The 14,880-nt window shown below is 47.8% G+C and overlaps 1 protein-coding gene across 2 annotated transcripts; it reads left to right on the forward strand.

Moving 5' to 3' along the window:
• Window positions 1-1,288: 1,288 nt before the first annotated feature.
• Window positions 1,289-14,409, forward strand: fzd4 (frizzled class receptor 4). Of its 2 annotated transcripts, none has more exons than XM_061827794.1 (6): window positions 1,289-1,967; window positions 3,876-4,013; window positions 5,695-6,075; window positions 7,961-8,106; window positions 8,537-8,784; window positions 10,227-14,409. In XM_061827794.1, the coding sequence occupies exons 1-6, from the start codon at window positions 1,713-1,715 to the stop codon at window positions 10,643-10,645; spliced, it is 1,587 nt and encodes a 528-aa protein (XP_061683778.1). In that variant the 5' UTR covers window positions 1,289-1,712; the 3' UTR covers window positions 10,646-14,409. The 2 variants fall into 2 exon arrangements, with proteins under 2 accessions (XP_061683778.1, XP_061683779.1); XM_061827795.1 differs by having other exon boundaries at window positions 5,725-6,075.
• The last annotated feature ends 471 nt before the right edge of the window (window positions 14,410-14,880 follow it).

A 14,880-nucleotide genomic window follows, 5' to 3' on the forward strand; every position in this document is an offset into this window, starting at 1 on the left:
CTCTCAGTTAAGAATGTATTGTATTTAGAATCTATAATATATCGTTGATTTGAATGAAATCAGAAGCATGGAGTCTGTCTCAGTTCAGAATGTATTGTATTGTATTTGCCATTTTTACTGTTTGTCTTACGTGAGCGCACGCTGCGTGACGTCACTTCAGGGGGCGTGGTTAAGTGCAAACAGAACACACACCCGCCACTTTATATCTTGCGGGCATGACTGGTGGACCGCACCTGTAACTTTATATCCGCGGGCATGACCGACCACACCCGTACATTTTTTAAAATGTGACTAGCATCTTTCCAATTCATATGCATAATTATGTCCTACAATCGCACATGATTTCTCATATGCATGCGCAAACACACGCACGCAACCCCCCGGCTAACCTACAACTGCAGGGGCACCATAATTTATTGTTGCAGATCAGCGCAAATTACTTTTAGTACTTGACCCCTGTTTTAGCCAAAGAGGATATGATGTGTGTGTGTGTGTTGGTTGGGGGACCACGTGGTTTGTTGGGGGGGGGGGGGGCTCAATATCGCTGCCAATCAGTTGTCTAGAGTAAAGTCCTGCATCACTCCATCCATTCAGGGTTGAAAACACCGCAGCGTCTTCTGTTGCTGAAGTTTTCCAACTTTAGATCTACCCCCCATTCCCCCCCCCAAAAAAAAAAAAACCTCCCATACCAACTCTCAAAGCACCGTCCAAAACAAGTTCTGACATTTTATTTTATTACTTTGGATACAACAGTATTCGCAGGCTCCAGAGCGCCGAAATGAATCCGCTCGGCGCAATTTCATCTGGAATCTGCATCAACTGAGTCAGAACTGTACGAATCGGAATCCTAATAAAAAATGACAAAGCTCAGTAACGGTTTTTGCAGTCGCTCCCTTGAAGTCCCTTCCCCGATCCCCTCCGCCGGCCGGTTTCATGCCGGAAAGGTGACAGAACCAAAACCAAAAAACCCCAATCCGGTGCGTGGCTTCATTGCGATGCAAAACAGATTTGCAGCATCTCTTCGGGAGCCTACTTTCAATGACAATGTCAGGACCGTTTAGAGGTTGATGGGTCTCTCCAGGACGGGACCGCAATCTCTAATTTTAAAAGACTTATTTTGAATTTGAAATCAACCCTTTAAACTCGAGGGACATTTCTCTCTCTCTCTCTCTCTCTCTCTGAAAATGGGTTTTGCAGGAGGAGAAGAAACAAGGAGGCTGATATTTTTCGACCGGACCCCGCCCCCGCCTCCCTCCCCCTCCCCTCGGGTTGGCCAGAGAAAGCGGAGTCGGGAGCAAAGATTGGTGGCCTGCGTAGTGGACGGAATGAATAAGCCCAGACCCTGACACAATAAAGTTAAGACAACGCCGGGCTTCTGACCCGGAGCACGGAGGCGCAGAAAAAACTGCTTCGTCGGATCTGCGCCTTCGCTCGCGGACTTTCACGGGATCTACCAAGGCAGAAATGCGGGATTTGTTTTGGCTCGTCATGCGCAGAATTTAAGCGATTACTTTTTTTTTTTTTTCTTCCCCTCTCTCTCCCCAAGATTTCGTTCCTTGGATAGATACATAAATCCATATATGCATCCAACAAACGCTGCAAACAGGATAAGGTGAGCGCCAGGGACGAGGTCTGGCCGCGCGGGACCGCTTCCGACGCGAGGTTTTGCGGAGGGCTGAGATCGCCAGGGACGGATCTCGCTCGTGAGTTTTATGCGGCGGGTGATGGTGCGGCTGAGCGGGGCAGCCCTGCTGCTCCTCCTGCGCGGGCTGCTCGCGGTGCGCGGCTTCGGCGACGACGTGGACGAGGTGACCTGCGACCCCATCCGGATCGGCATGTGCCAGGGGCTGGGATACAACGTCACCAAGATGCCCAACCTGGTGGGCAACGTGCTCCAGTCCGACGCCGAGCTGCAGCTGACCACCTTCACGCCGCTCATCCAGTACGGCTGCTCCAGCCAGCTCAAGGTACGCTGTGCTACTTGTACGGTATTTAGAAAAACAGAACCGCCTGCGGGGAACGCGCGCGCGTTCAGGCACCGGGACCGAAATAGCCGACGCCGGGTCCAGGCTGTCTGCAGCGCGCGAGTGCGCGGATGGAGAGAACTGCAGAGCATGACAACAATGAGCTGCTGCCGGTCAAAAAAAGTATCCACGCTTGGTACCACGAGGAGGAAGCACCGCATCCAGAACCGCAAGGTTCGACGACTGTGCATTGCAATGCCAATGCAGTCAATACGCAAAACCGTCTCCCTCCGCGGACCTTAAACGATCTACAGAAAGAAAACGACTCCCTTGCAAGTTCATTTACTTCATCCCCACGAGTGCACATTATTGATTGCCTGGAAATAATCGATCCTTATTCATTTGTTTACATCAGCGCCAGCAGGAACAAAGACACGCTCTGTGTGGAGCAATTAAACTGCCAACCTGTTGTCATTCATGCCATAATAATAACAATTGAGTTCAATCACATTTCGCTCGGAGTGAGTCCATTTGGTAATAAACAATCAGATTTTTTTTTTTTGTTAAATCATATCAAATTGCTGCTGTAGAATAGCACAATTTCCACATTAGATGTCATTTCACTATAGTTATCCTTTTACATTATTACGTATGTTATTGCATTTTAAAGTTTGCAGTTTCAGGCAGGTTGCAGGGATGTGTCGATTTTTATTTTACTTTATTTTTAGAAGTCGAACAACTTGACACGGACGGGTGTTTGAACGAAGGGCAAAAAGCGTTCAGAATGTGCTCAGCGCGTGAAGCAGACGGAACAGAACAGGAACTGCAAGCTCCACGGTCCTGTTCCTGCTCCAAATTGCCCTGTAAGATTAGATGGCGCCCCCCACCTCCCACAAGTCCAAGAGGGAGGAAAGGTGAAAGGGAAACCGTACCCCCCCCCCCCCCTAACATTTGCTCTAATGGGAGGCTTCCTGGCGCAAAACCAGGGCCACTCAAGTGGCAAGGCTCGTTTTAGCGACAGTCGCGGGGAAAACACCCTCAATGTTTCTGTTTGCCATGGCAACATCGAAATGACGTAAGATATAAAAATCACACTTTTTTTTGTTAATTGGGGGCTGGGGAAAAGGAAAAATATTTAACGCACACAACTGAACTCGCATTTAGAAAGTCTTCTTTTAGACGCTGTTCGGTTTTGGCGTAGGGTCAAATCCTTCACGGACGCATACTTCGTCGAATTGACATTTTACACCATGACAAAGCTGCAGGCTCTTATGAAATGGCAAAAAAAAATTGAAAAAAAAAACATTTTTTAAAAACCTCAAACGTTTGAGACGCCTCAAGATATCAGATCACGACCACGTGCAACAGTTTCACGCAACCCCGTTCTTGAAAAATGCCGTCATAACCAAGATTTATTGATCTGTTTCAAAAGAGTCGCCATGACAAAGAAAATCGGAGTCATGGATTATGAAAGATTACGGAGTATTACATGTCTCATGCCCCTTGTGTTTACTCCTCGGGTTGTTTTTTTTTTTTGGGGGGGGGGGGGGGGGGACGCGGAGTTGTGCGTCTAAGCCTTGAAGCAGGTCGACGTTGGCTCCGGTTACTTGACTCGAGTTGCATGTTTTGTTTTGTTTTTTTTTAGTTTGCGCTATTACGGGCGGAAATGTTGACCCGCGACAAGTAGACGTGACGCAATGGATCGCAATGATGCAACGAGGTACAGAGGCGCATATATAAAAACAAGCTCGAATGTGTATTCATAACCTCCAGATTTACCTTTCACGTCACCTGATTGCAGGAAAAACTCCACAAATCCACAATGTGGTCGGATTCAGATTGGATCTGTTTTTGGAATGTTTATTTTTTTTTTAATATACTCAATAACTCCCAATTTCTCTTTTTCTCTAGTTCTTCCTTTGCTCGGTCTACGTGCCAATGTGCACCGACAAAGTGCCGATTCCCATCGGACCGTGCGGCAGCATGTGCTTGTCCGTCAAGAGAAAATGTCTGCCGGTGCTTCACGAGTTTGGATTCATCTGGCCTGAGGTGAGTCAACAGCCTTCACGTAAAACTGTAATTCCGGCGGTACCTCTACTTACGAACGTCGGCGCGAACGAAAAATTCAGGTTACGAAACGCCTCTAGTTACAAAGGAAATTCAGGATACAAAAGGAAAAAATAAACGCTGAATTTCCCAAGGCGAAAGGGGGCTCGGCTGGTAAAGCTTTGGCCTCACAGTTCTGAGGTCCCGGGTTCACTCCCGGCCCCACCTGTGTGGAGTTTGATGTTCACTCTGTGCCTGCGTGGGTTTCCTCCGGGTGGGCACTCCGGTTTCCTCCCACATCCCAAAAACATGCAGCATTTATTGGACACTCTAAATCAGGGCTCAGCAACCTTTTTGAGGCTGAGGGCTACTTCGTGAGCACCGATCGTTTGAAGGGCTACGTGACCTGTTTGCGGCATATTTAAGATTCAGTTCATTCCACGTACATGAAATATTTTTGTTATAATTTCTTGTAGTAAATGACATTACAGATATTTTAAAATTTTAATTCACGTAAGCAAGTCAGATTCAGAATGTAAAGCACAAATAATAGTAACAATTTGTGGCTTATGGTATTTTTAGAACATACCTCACGGGCGCTTTCTTTGGTCCTCGCGGGCTACCATTCGCCCCCGGGCACCGCGTTGGTGACCCCCGCTCTAAATTGCCCCAATTGTGAATGTTAGTGCGGCCGTTTGTCTCCGTGTGCCCTGTGATTGGCTGGCAAACGGTTCAGGGTGGACCCCGCCTCCTGCCCGTTGGATAGACTCCAGCACCCCCCGCGACCCTCGTGAGGATAAGCGGCAAAGAAAATGGATGGATGGATTCCCCAAATTCCACCGAACGCAAACATCCTGGATCTTGATTTGTGTGGCACTATGGGGCTGCTCTCTTATTGGCTATCGCTGTAGCATTTTCCTGGCATCCCATTGGCTAGGAAAAACGTCAATCTTTACCCATAATGCTATTCGTTTCCCTTGGATACTCGACTGTCACCGAATCACACACGAGCGCTTTCACACCCTGTCACAAGCTACCGCACGTTGGTAAAGTGCAACTTTTCGGGGGAGTTTTTGTGTTGGTGTTTTTTGCAGGTTTATTCCTATTTCTTCACCGTGGGCCCCAAGAAATTTTTGCGTGCATCCGTTCGTACGCATGTTTTGTCTCGGTTGTTAAATGTTTTACTCCTGAGGCTACCCATCCATCCACTTTCTTAGCCGCTTATCGCAGGGCGCCGGAGCCCATCCCAGCTGTCAACGGGCAGGAGGCGGGCTAGACCCTGAACTGGTCGCCAGCCAATCGCAGGCCACATAGAGACAAACGGCCCCTCTCACAATCACACCGAGGGACAATTTAGAGTGTCTGATTAGTGTTGCATGTTTTTGGGGTGTGGGAGGAAATCAAAGTGCCCACCCGGAGAAAAGCTACGCAAGCACGAAGAGAACATGCAAACTCCACACAGGCGGGGCCGGGATTGAACCCGGGTCCTCAGAACTGTGAGGCCAACACCTTACCAGCTGAGCCACCGTGCACAGACATGTAAAAAGCGCTTTTTGGAAGGGAAGAGTACCAATCCGGTTTTGGTGGTTTATCCGTGCTTAATCAAGAATTTCAAAAGTTTAAACACCCCCACCCCGGCCCTCCCCAGTGCAATTCTGATCCTATCCAATTATTCTGCGCGCAGGTGCTCAACTGCAGCCTCTTCCCGCCTCAGAATGACCACAACCACATGTGCATGGAGGGCCCGGGGGACGAGGACCCGCCGTATCACCGCCACCCTCCGCACCAGGAGGAGTGCCAGGCCCCGGGATCCGCGGCCGACCAGTACACCTGGCTCAAGCAGACCGACAGCTGCGCTCTGCAGTGCGGCTACGACAGCGGCCTCTACAGGCGCGGGGCCAAAGTCTTCACGGACGCGTGGATGGCGGTGTGGGCCGTGCTCTGCTTCCTCTCCACCACTTTAACGGTCCTCACTTTTCTGTTGGATTCCCAACGATTCTCTTACCCGGAGAGGCCCATCATCTTCCTGTCCATGTGCTGCAATTTGTACAGCGTTGCCTACCTGGTAAGCGTTCCTGGAGTCGTCTAATCGCTGTGTGTTGTATAGTTATTGACTATTTCTTCTTTACTTCTGTGTCAAGGCAGTGTAGCACTACACCAAAAATTCCAAGAATATTGTTACATTCAATCACCTCGCTCTTAAATTTCACCGAGTACGTCTGATCCTGGAATGATGCAAAAACTCCGTGAGAAATTCACGTAAAACCACGTGGAGGGGTTTGGACCGTCCCAAAGATACCGCTGTAAAAACTGAGGTTCCTGTCAGATAGAGCGAGATCCAGAATGTACTTCACACTGTAAATGTGCATTGCCACTTACAGAACACAACGGACCTTTCCGATGGCAATCTTAAGCTCCGCCCCCTTAGCCATGTCCCGCAAGCTTACAAAATGGCGATTGAACAGAACAGGTTTGAAGTCGATTCTCTATCGCGTATTCCAAATCATATTGGGCTATGTTTTTTTTGCAAAATCCGTCAGACTTGTCCAAGAGAGTTCTACAGAGAGGTCTCAACTATTTGACGCAAGGGTACGTACGCGGAATTAAGATTTTGGACGGAGCAGGACGCAATGTCAGAGTTACAACGAAACGTTTGCGATCGATGCAAAAAATGTTTGACGCATCGCAGACTTCATATTGAAATCCAACAGGATCAAATAATGGAATCGTACTGCGCGGGTAAAGCAGGCTGAGTACTTTTCGCTTGGAAAGATCCCGAGTAATATCATTGTCGTCTTTAGAAGTGAGTGGGCGTATTCATTTGACTTGGCTCGTGATGGAAGCCAGTGCTCGGTCTAAAAAGTCTGATACAAATGGGCAAATAGACATTTCTCTTGCATGATAACGCGCATTTATGTTTCACTAACCCGACTCTTCGGCATAAAACATGACACACTTCGTTCAGCGGGTCAGTGATACGCTAACAAAGTCAAAGTTGTTCTCCTGCAATGTATAAAGAACTGATATTGACTCAATCAAACTCAGAGAAGATGCTTCTCCCTCACTTACCTTCGAACATGGAGCCTCGTGTTTGTTGATATTGTCCACATTTAGTTGTACGTGCCCTCTTCCCTAAGCCTTAATCCATCGTAGACACTTGGCCAACTGCCGTTTTAGGGTTTGGAAAATTAATCAAGGGGACCCCTTGCAACCTTGCCGGGTATCTTTCATCAGACCGGACCAGTTCCTTCGTAACGTTAACTTTTCCAAGCGCACGCTACTGGCAACCAGTATTGCTTGTGGGACAATACGGCGAGAGGAGCGTGTCAAGTCCGGTTCTTAAGACAACGTGGCTATCTGATTGGCTATCATTGTACGAGTGATTGACAGGTCGGAACGGTCCATTGAATGCAACCACTGAAAATCAAAGCGTACTACTGGCAAAAGAATTTGTGCGCAGTGGGAAAAAGGATTCCCCCATTCAATTGTTCCATTTCTACTCCGTACAGCATCACAAAGTATGACGGGAGAAAGTTATCTTATATATGTATATATATTTTATTTTTTTTCAGCCTTGGCAGAGTTGAGCGTTTATGGAGTCCATTTCCTCTATTTTGGGCATGCAGATTTTTTGGGGGGGAAATAACTGCCTAACTTTGTTATGCGTCTGGATAATCAGCGGTTAAGATGAAACAATTCGCTCATGTTATACGCTTGTCGTGCCTCCGTGACACACGGCCAGGATCAAAATCTAATTTAGTTCCCCCCCCCCCCGTGATGTGCTCCTACCATCAGCATAACAAAATTTACATGGTCTGAAGATAATTCAATTGCGGGCATGAAATCGCGGCGACGTTTTAGAATTAAAAAAAAAAAAGGGACAGACTGTTATGCAATTGCTTGTATCAACAATGTATTTTTATCCCCCCCCCCCCCCCCCGCCCCATCAGGTTCGGCTGACCCTGGGTCGTGAACGTGTGTCATGTGACCTGGATGCCGCCGAGGTTCCTATTCTCGTGCAGGAAGGACTAAAGAGCACCGGCTGTGCCATCGTCTTCCTCCTGCTGTACTTCTTTGGCATGGCCTCGTCTCTCTGGTCAGTGCGCACGACTCTCGTAAAACAACAACTTGGATCGCAAGACGATCGTCCCGTTTTGTTTAAAATGTTCCCAGCCTGTCGCAACAAGCCCTCGCACTCGACGGATTCAGTCGCGCGTTTGGACCGACGCCGCTTTTCACAAACTTGTCGCGGCGCAGTTGAAAAAAAAAAAAAAAAAAAAACACACTCACACAGCTGAAAGTCTGCCGTTTGCATTTTCGCCCTCGATTTCCCCTTTCCAGGAAAAGCGAGCCTTAAGGGGCTTCATTCTGCCCTTAAATATGACACCGCCATCTGTTGTGTAACCCTTTACTATCTACCGTACCGCCGCGGAGAGCAGCACAGAACTCCCCTCGCCTCTTTTGCGCTATAAAACTAAAGAAGCGAGCGTTGTTGAATATTTTTTTTCTTCTTCTTCTCGCTCCAGGTGGGTGATCCTGACCCTAACGTGGTTCCTGGCTGCAGGATTAAAGTGGGGCCACGAGGCGATCGAAATGCACAGTTCCTACTTCCACATAGCGGCTTGGGCCATCCCGGCGGTCAAAACCATCGTCATTCTCATCATGAGGCTGGTGGATGCCGACGATCTGACCGGCCTCTGTTATGTTGGCAACTTGCAGCAGGAGGCGCTCACCGGCTTCGTCGTAGCGCCGCTCGCCACCTACCTTCTCATCGGTAATTAAAAACTGAGCCAGTACGATAAAGAACTCCGTGATTGAAATGTTAAGCAATTAGTCGCTGGGTGTGTCATTTAAAACCAGCAACCTTCCTTTTGATCCATAATTGCGCCTCAAAACAGAAGCACCGGTGTAAATAGTCGCTCAGAAAAATCAAAAACACTTTCTTTCTTACTTTTGTGAAATGGGAGCGTCCAGTAGTGAATTTCTCTACTCTCGCTCATTTGGATTTGATTTTTAATTCATGTTTGGCTTAATATACAGTGAAGAAAATAAGTATTTGAACACACCGCTATTCTCCCACTTAGAAATCATGGAGGGGGTCTGAAATTTTCATCGTAGGTGCATGTCCACTGTGAGAGAGATCATCGAAAAAGAAAAATCCAGAAAACACAATGTATATTCTTTAAATGATTTGTGTGATACAGCTGCAAATAAGTATTTGGACACCTGACGATCAGCTATTCTGATCCTCAAAGACCTGTTAGTCCGCCTTTAAAAGTCCACCTCCACTCCAAGTATTATCCTGAATCAGATGCACCTGTGTGAGGTGGAAGGTTTTGAGGTCAGATGAGACCAAAATGGAACTTTTTGGTCATAATTCCACAGTGTAAGGAGGAAGACGGATGATTAGTCCCATCCCAAGAACACCATCCCTACTGTGAAGCATGGGTGTGGTAGCATCATGCTTTGGGGGTGTTTTTCTGCACATGGGACAGGATGACCGCGGCCATGTATTGTAAAATTTTGGGGAACAAGCTCTTTCCCTCGGTCAGAGCATTGAAGATGGGTCATGGCTTGGTCTTTCGACATGACAATCACCCGAAGCACACAACCAGGAAAACCAAGGAGTGGCTCCGTAAGAAGCACATCAAGGTTCTGGCGTGGCCTAGCCAGTCTCCAGACCTAAACCCATTAGAAAATCTTTGGAGGGAGCTGAAACTCCTTGTTTCTCAGCGACAGCCCAGAAACCTGTCTAATCTAGAGAAGATCTGTGTGGAGGAGTGGGCCAAAATCCCTCCTGCAGTGTGTGCAAACCTGGTGAAAAACTACAGGAAACATTTGACCTCTGTAATTGCAAACAAAGGCTACTGTACCAAATATTAACATTCGTTTTCTCAGGTGTTCAAATACTTATTTGCAGCTGTATCACACAAATAAATCATTGAAAAAAATCATACATTGTGATTTCTGGATTTTTCTTTGAATGCACCTACGATGAAAATTTCAGACCCCTCCATGATTTCTACGTGGGAAAACCTGCAATATAGCAGGGTGTTCAAATACTTGTTTTCTTCACTGTAACTTGCAAGATAATAGTAGTACTGCTTAATATTACTTCAAGAATGAATTTGTAGACATCCAAGTTATTTACACATAATGATCATGAAATGTTTTGGGTTTTTTTTTGGTTTTTTTTTTTTCTACGTGGAACCGCAGGCACCCTTTTCATCTGTGCCGGTCTCGTCGCCCTTTTCAAGATTCGCTCCAATCTGCAGAAGGACGGCGCCAAGACAGACAAACTCGAGCGGTTGATGGTGAAGATCGGCGTGTTTTCCGTGCTCTATACGGTTCCGGCCTCCACCGTGATCGGCTGTTACCTCTACCAGCTTTCTCACTGGGCGGAGTTCAAAGCCGCCACGCAAGACTCGTACGTCGCGTCGGAGATGCTCCGGATCTTCATGTCGCTGCTGGTGGGCATCACCTCGGGCATGTGGATCTGGTCGGCCAAGACCCTCCACACGTGGCAACGCTGCTCCGCCCGCTTGCTCAAGGACGGCAGGGCGGGTCGGGGATCCAAGCGGGGACCGGGCAAGGGCTGGATTAAACCGGGGACGGGCAACGAGACGGTGGTGTGAGGACAAAGAACGGACGAGGTCGGACTTGCTTCTTCGTCCCGCAAACGTTCACCCCGACAAACCACTGGATGTGAAAGGCGCTGTAAAATGTTCGGTAACCTCTTGACCTCTCGAGACTTTTTACAGCCCTTTGAGATGGGGAGGGAAAAAAAAAAAAAAAAAACGAGGACTGGAGCGAGCAGCACTGAAGCATCAGCACGAAAAGATTGGACACGATATAAGCTGTGTAGTGCCACGTCTACCTCTGCCTCGATTTTCTGCGCAACAGCAGGGACTGAACCCGCCGGTTGTAATAACCCCGCTCGCTACCTTAAAGGCCCGTGTGGGGCGCCGCTAAGTCCTTGGACAGATGCTATTCAGATACCAGCTGAGGTTTCCCAAAGAGCCCGGTTGTCTTTCTATATGAAAACGGAACGCGGAAATTGAAAAGACGCGCCGGACCAAAAGATAGTAACCATGTGTCAAACGGCCGTTCCAGTTACAAAGCGTTTACGTTTTGAACCGGCGACTTTTTTTACTGACGCCAGATTTAGGTGTCATGTGCCTGCCACAAGCGCATTCGTTTCAACGGCGGACTCGCGTGGAAACTCGGCAGAACGGAGATGACGACGAAGCAGCGATGATGACGCCACCTCGCGTCAATTCGATGAGGAAGGAATGTATAAGAGGCAAATATGGAAACGTGACGATAGCTTGAGCCGTGCGTGCATCTAAATGTCGAGTATGGTCAATCAAGATAGCGGGATTTTCGTTGGACTACCGAAGCCGGCAGGGGAAATATAGAAATATATATTTATATGGGCGGCATGATCAGCCGCTAAAGCGTTGGCCTCACAGTTCTGAGGTCACAGGTTCGATCCCAGCCCCGCCTGTGTGGAGTTTGCATGTTCTCCCCGTGCCTGTGTGGGTTACCTCCGGGCACTCCAGTTTCTTTCCACATTTCAAAAACACGCAACATTAATTGAACACCCTAAATTGCCCATAGGTGTGATTGCGATTATGAGTTTGTCTCGATGTGCCCTGCGATTGGCTGGCGACCACTTCAGGGTGTACCCCGCCTCCTGCCCGTTGACAGCTGGGATAGGCTCCAGCGCTCCCCGCGACCCTCGTGAGGATAAGCGGCGAAGAAAATGCATGGATGGATGTTTGCGGCACGGTGGATCGGCTGGTAAAGCGACCTCACAGTTCTGAGTTCCCAGGTCCGATCCCAGCCCTGCCAGTGTGGAGTTTGCATGTTCTCCTCGTGCCTACGTGGGTTTTCTCCGGGCACTCCGGTTTCCTCCCACATCCCAAAAACATCCATTAATTGGACACTCTAAATTGCCCCTAGGTGTTATTGTGAGTGTGACTCTTTTCCTCTACGCAGCCTTCGATTGACCGGCATCCAGTTCAGGGTGTTCCCCGCCTCCTGCCCGTTGACAGCTGGGATAGGCTCCAGCACTCACTGCGACACTTGTGAGGATAAGCGGCGAAGAAAATAGCTCAATAGATGGAGATATATATATATATACATATATATATATGTTTTAAGAGGGAGTCACCGATAGTGTAGTAGTACACACGCCTGCCTTTGGTGCAGGCAGCGGGGGATCGATTCCCGCTGAGTGACGCTAGCTGGGATAGGCTCCGGCTTTCCTATGACCCTCGTGAGGATAAGCGGCTTGGATGATGACATTACAATGTTTTAAGAGTAACGAGTAGTCAATTGATTTTCCTTGGATGCATTGAAGCTATTGTTTGAGGATCGTCAAGGAGGCCAGCGGTTAACATTTCGATAAGATGCCAACGTAGCGAATTGTTTGCACAAAAAGCACAAGTCTGTAGTTGCTTATGGCGCAATTTAACATCAGTTTCCTGCCCCATCATTTTTTTTTTTTTTTTTTTTAAAGTTACAATATAGCTTCAGTCTCCTCGGAACTGCATACGCTCACAAGTTCAGGGGCGGTCCAGGAAATTAAAGCTGACTTTTCCGAATATTAGCCAGATTTCAATGTTATTAGACAATCACTTGCTAAAAAAGACTCATCGTTCAACACTTTATAGCTGTTGCAAACGCGTGCCCTTGAGCAACTATGCATAAACATGACGAGGAGCAAGAAAATCCACTCGCCGGAGACAATCTATGAACCACGCAGTCCTCTCCTTTGTGGAAAAATATCAGCGCTATCTGTTTGGCTTCTGACTTTTCAGGGTCAACCGAGTCATCCAAATTCAGTTGTTCCGCCTGATGTGTGTCAGGACTGCGTCGCGGCCACCAGAGACAATCAAACCGCTCCCGGAAAAGGAAAAAAAAAAAGAAAAAAAACATTGTTGTGCAATGGATTTTTGAATTATGAAATGGAAAACTCAGAAAAATTCTCACTCATCAAGTCTTAGTGCAGCATTGCTCGGTGCGTTTGCGCCACAATCTAGCAAAAGTGCTTGCGTTTCAGCGAGTCTTTGAATGTATATCTGCGACGCGCGTCACATTTTGTTCCCGTATGAGCGAGAGCGGAACGTGGGAAGTCCGAGAGCGCACGGGGCCCACGGTGTGTCACGCGATACGCGTTGCCGTCACGTGGATTTTAAGCTAAACCTCGCAGAAGTAGGTGAGGATATCGCCTTACAGGCTCGTGTTGTGTCTCGGCCTACCGGGTGGAGGGGAAACGAGACCTCGTCGGAGCCATTTCTAAATATTGTGGCGAACCTGAGAATCCCGGAGCGGCCACCGGGCGGTCCCCGAAGCGGCGTACCTTGGCACCCTAATTAAATTTCCAAAGTCAAACAAACATTACATTGAGCTAAAGTGAATTAGGTTAAGCTCTGACCGCCATCCGCCTGAGCTAATGCAGTTTCCCCCCCCCCCCCCTTTTCTCATCAGGTTTGGCGGCCGCCACCCGTGTGACCGCGCCGAGCCTCCCGTGAGGTTTTAAAGAGTAACATGGTAGTTCGAGTTACTTTGACGGGGGCCGCGTCGCAAAAGAATCAAAATAAATAAACCCCCTGGCAAGGAGATATGGAAATGTTAAAAATGGCCAGATAGTAATCAATGTTGGGTTTGGCTCGCCAGTGCTGATCTTAGCCCGGATCATCGGTGTGCTATTGGAAACGTGTTAATTTATCCTTGTAAAAAGTGACAGAATTTTTAAAACTCCTTTGTTATTTAAATGACACTTTTGTATCAGAAGATGAATTAAAAAAAAAAAAAAAAAAAAACGCTTTGGTTACCCAAATGTTTTGCTTTGAGTGTGTCGGTGTGTTTGTACAGAATGAATGTGCTCGTACTCGCGTTTGAATACACTACAAAGACAATAGATTGCTGTTCACGTCATAATATGCCAAACATTTTTGGCGGAATACGGGTCTGGACTACTGGGATGCCGGTCTGGTACTTAAAAGTCTTTTTCCAGGAAGCCACTTGGTTGTGTTTGGTATTGCCTTGCTGAGACAAAGCAGGGATGTCCCGGGAAAGGACGCTGCTTGGATGGCAGCACATGTTCCTCCAAAACGTGTATGTACCCTGAAGCATTAATGGTGCCTTGACGGATTTGTTAGTTACCCGTGTTAAAGGTGTACCATCACAGATGCGAGCAAACTAGTAGCTGAGAAGTCTCCCCAGTCCTCAGCCCGATAGAAAACCGGCGGGGGGAGCCGAGCGTCTCCGTTTCTAAGCGGCAGCCAAAAAGACCTGAAGGAATTAAAGAATTCCTGCGAAGACTAGCGACCCACAATCCCCCCTGAGCTGTGAGCAAACCCGGCGATTAACTCCGAGCAAAGTCTTACCCGTGGCCTTACCGCGCGAACTTGTGATTCGCTGCGGAATCAACGGCTTATTTCACTCAATAAAATTTCTGACATTTTGTCAATTGTTTACGCTGGTTTTTTTTAATTCATTTTGTTCCGACATTCTTTGACCACAAACAACAAACGACCATACAGGACAGTCAGGATTTGTTGTTCGTTTGGTGAGAAAAAGAAAATTATTGGCCCAATCAATCACCTGCCAAGTTCCCAAAAGACATTGTTTGGCACAACATTCATCCATAATCCAGCAATATTTTGAATAAACTCTATTATCTCCTTAGGTGTGTGTTTTGGGGGGGGGGGTGCTGGCGAGGGTTTCCAAATATCTGGGTCTGCAGCTCACATTGCCTTCCTGTAATTTAGTGTGAGTGAATGAGTGTTTGTTTAAGGACTCCCTCAAAATCCTGAGGAAAGAGCAAAGTGACAGCGTCCGCCGCTCTATTGTTTCCAGA

This window comes from Syngnathoides biaculeatus, chromosome 8 (genome assembly GCF_019802595.1).
Source record: "Syngnathoides biaculeatus isolate LvHL_M chromosome 8, ASM1980259v1, whole genome shotgun sequence".
Classification (NCBI taxonomy): Eukaryota; Metazoa; Chordata; class Actinopteri; order Syngnathiformes; family Syngnathidae; genus Syngnathoides; species Syngnathoides biaculeatus.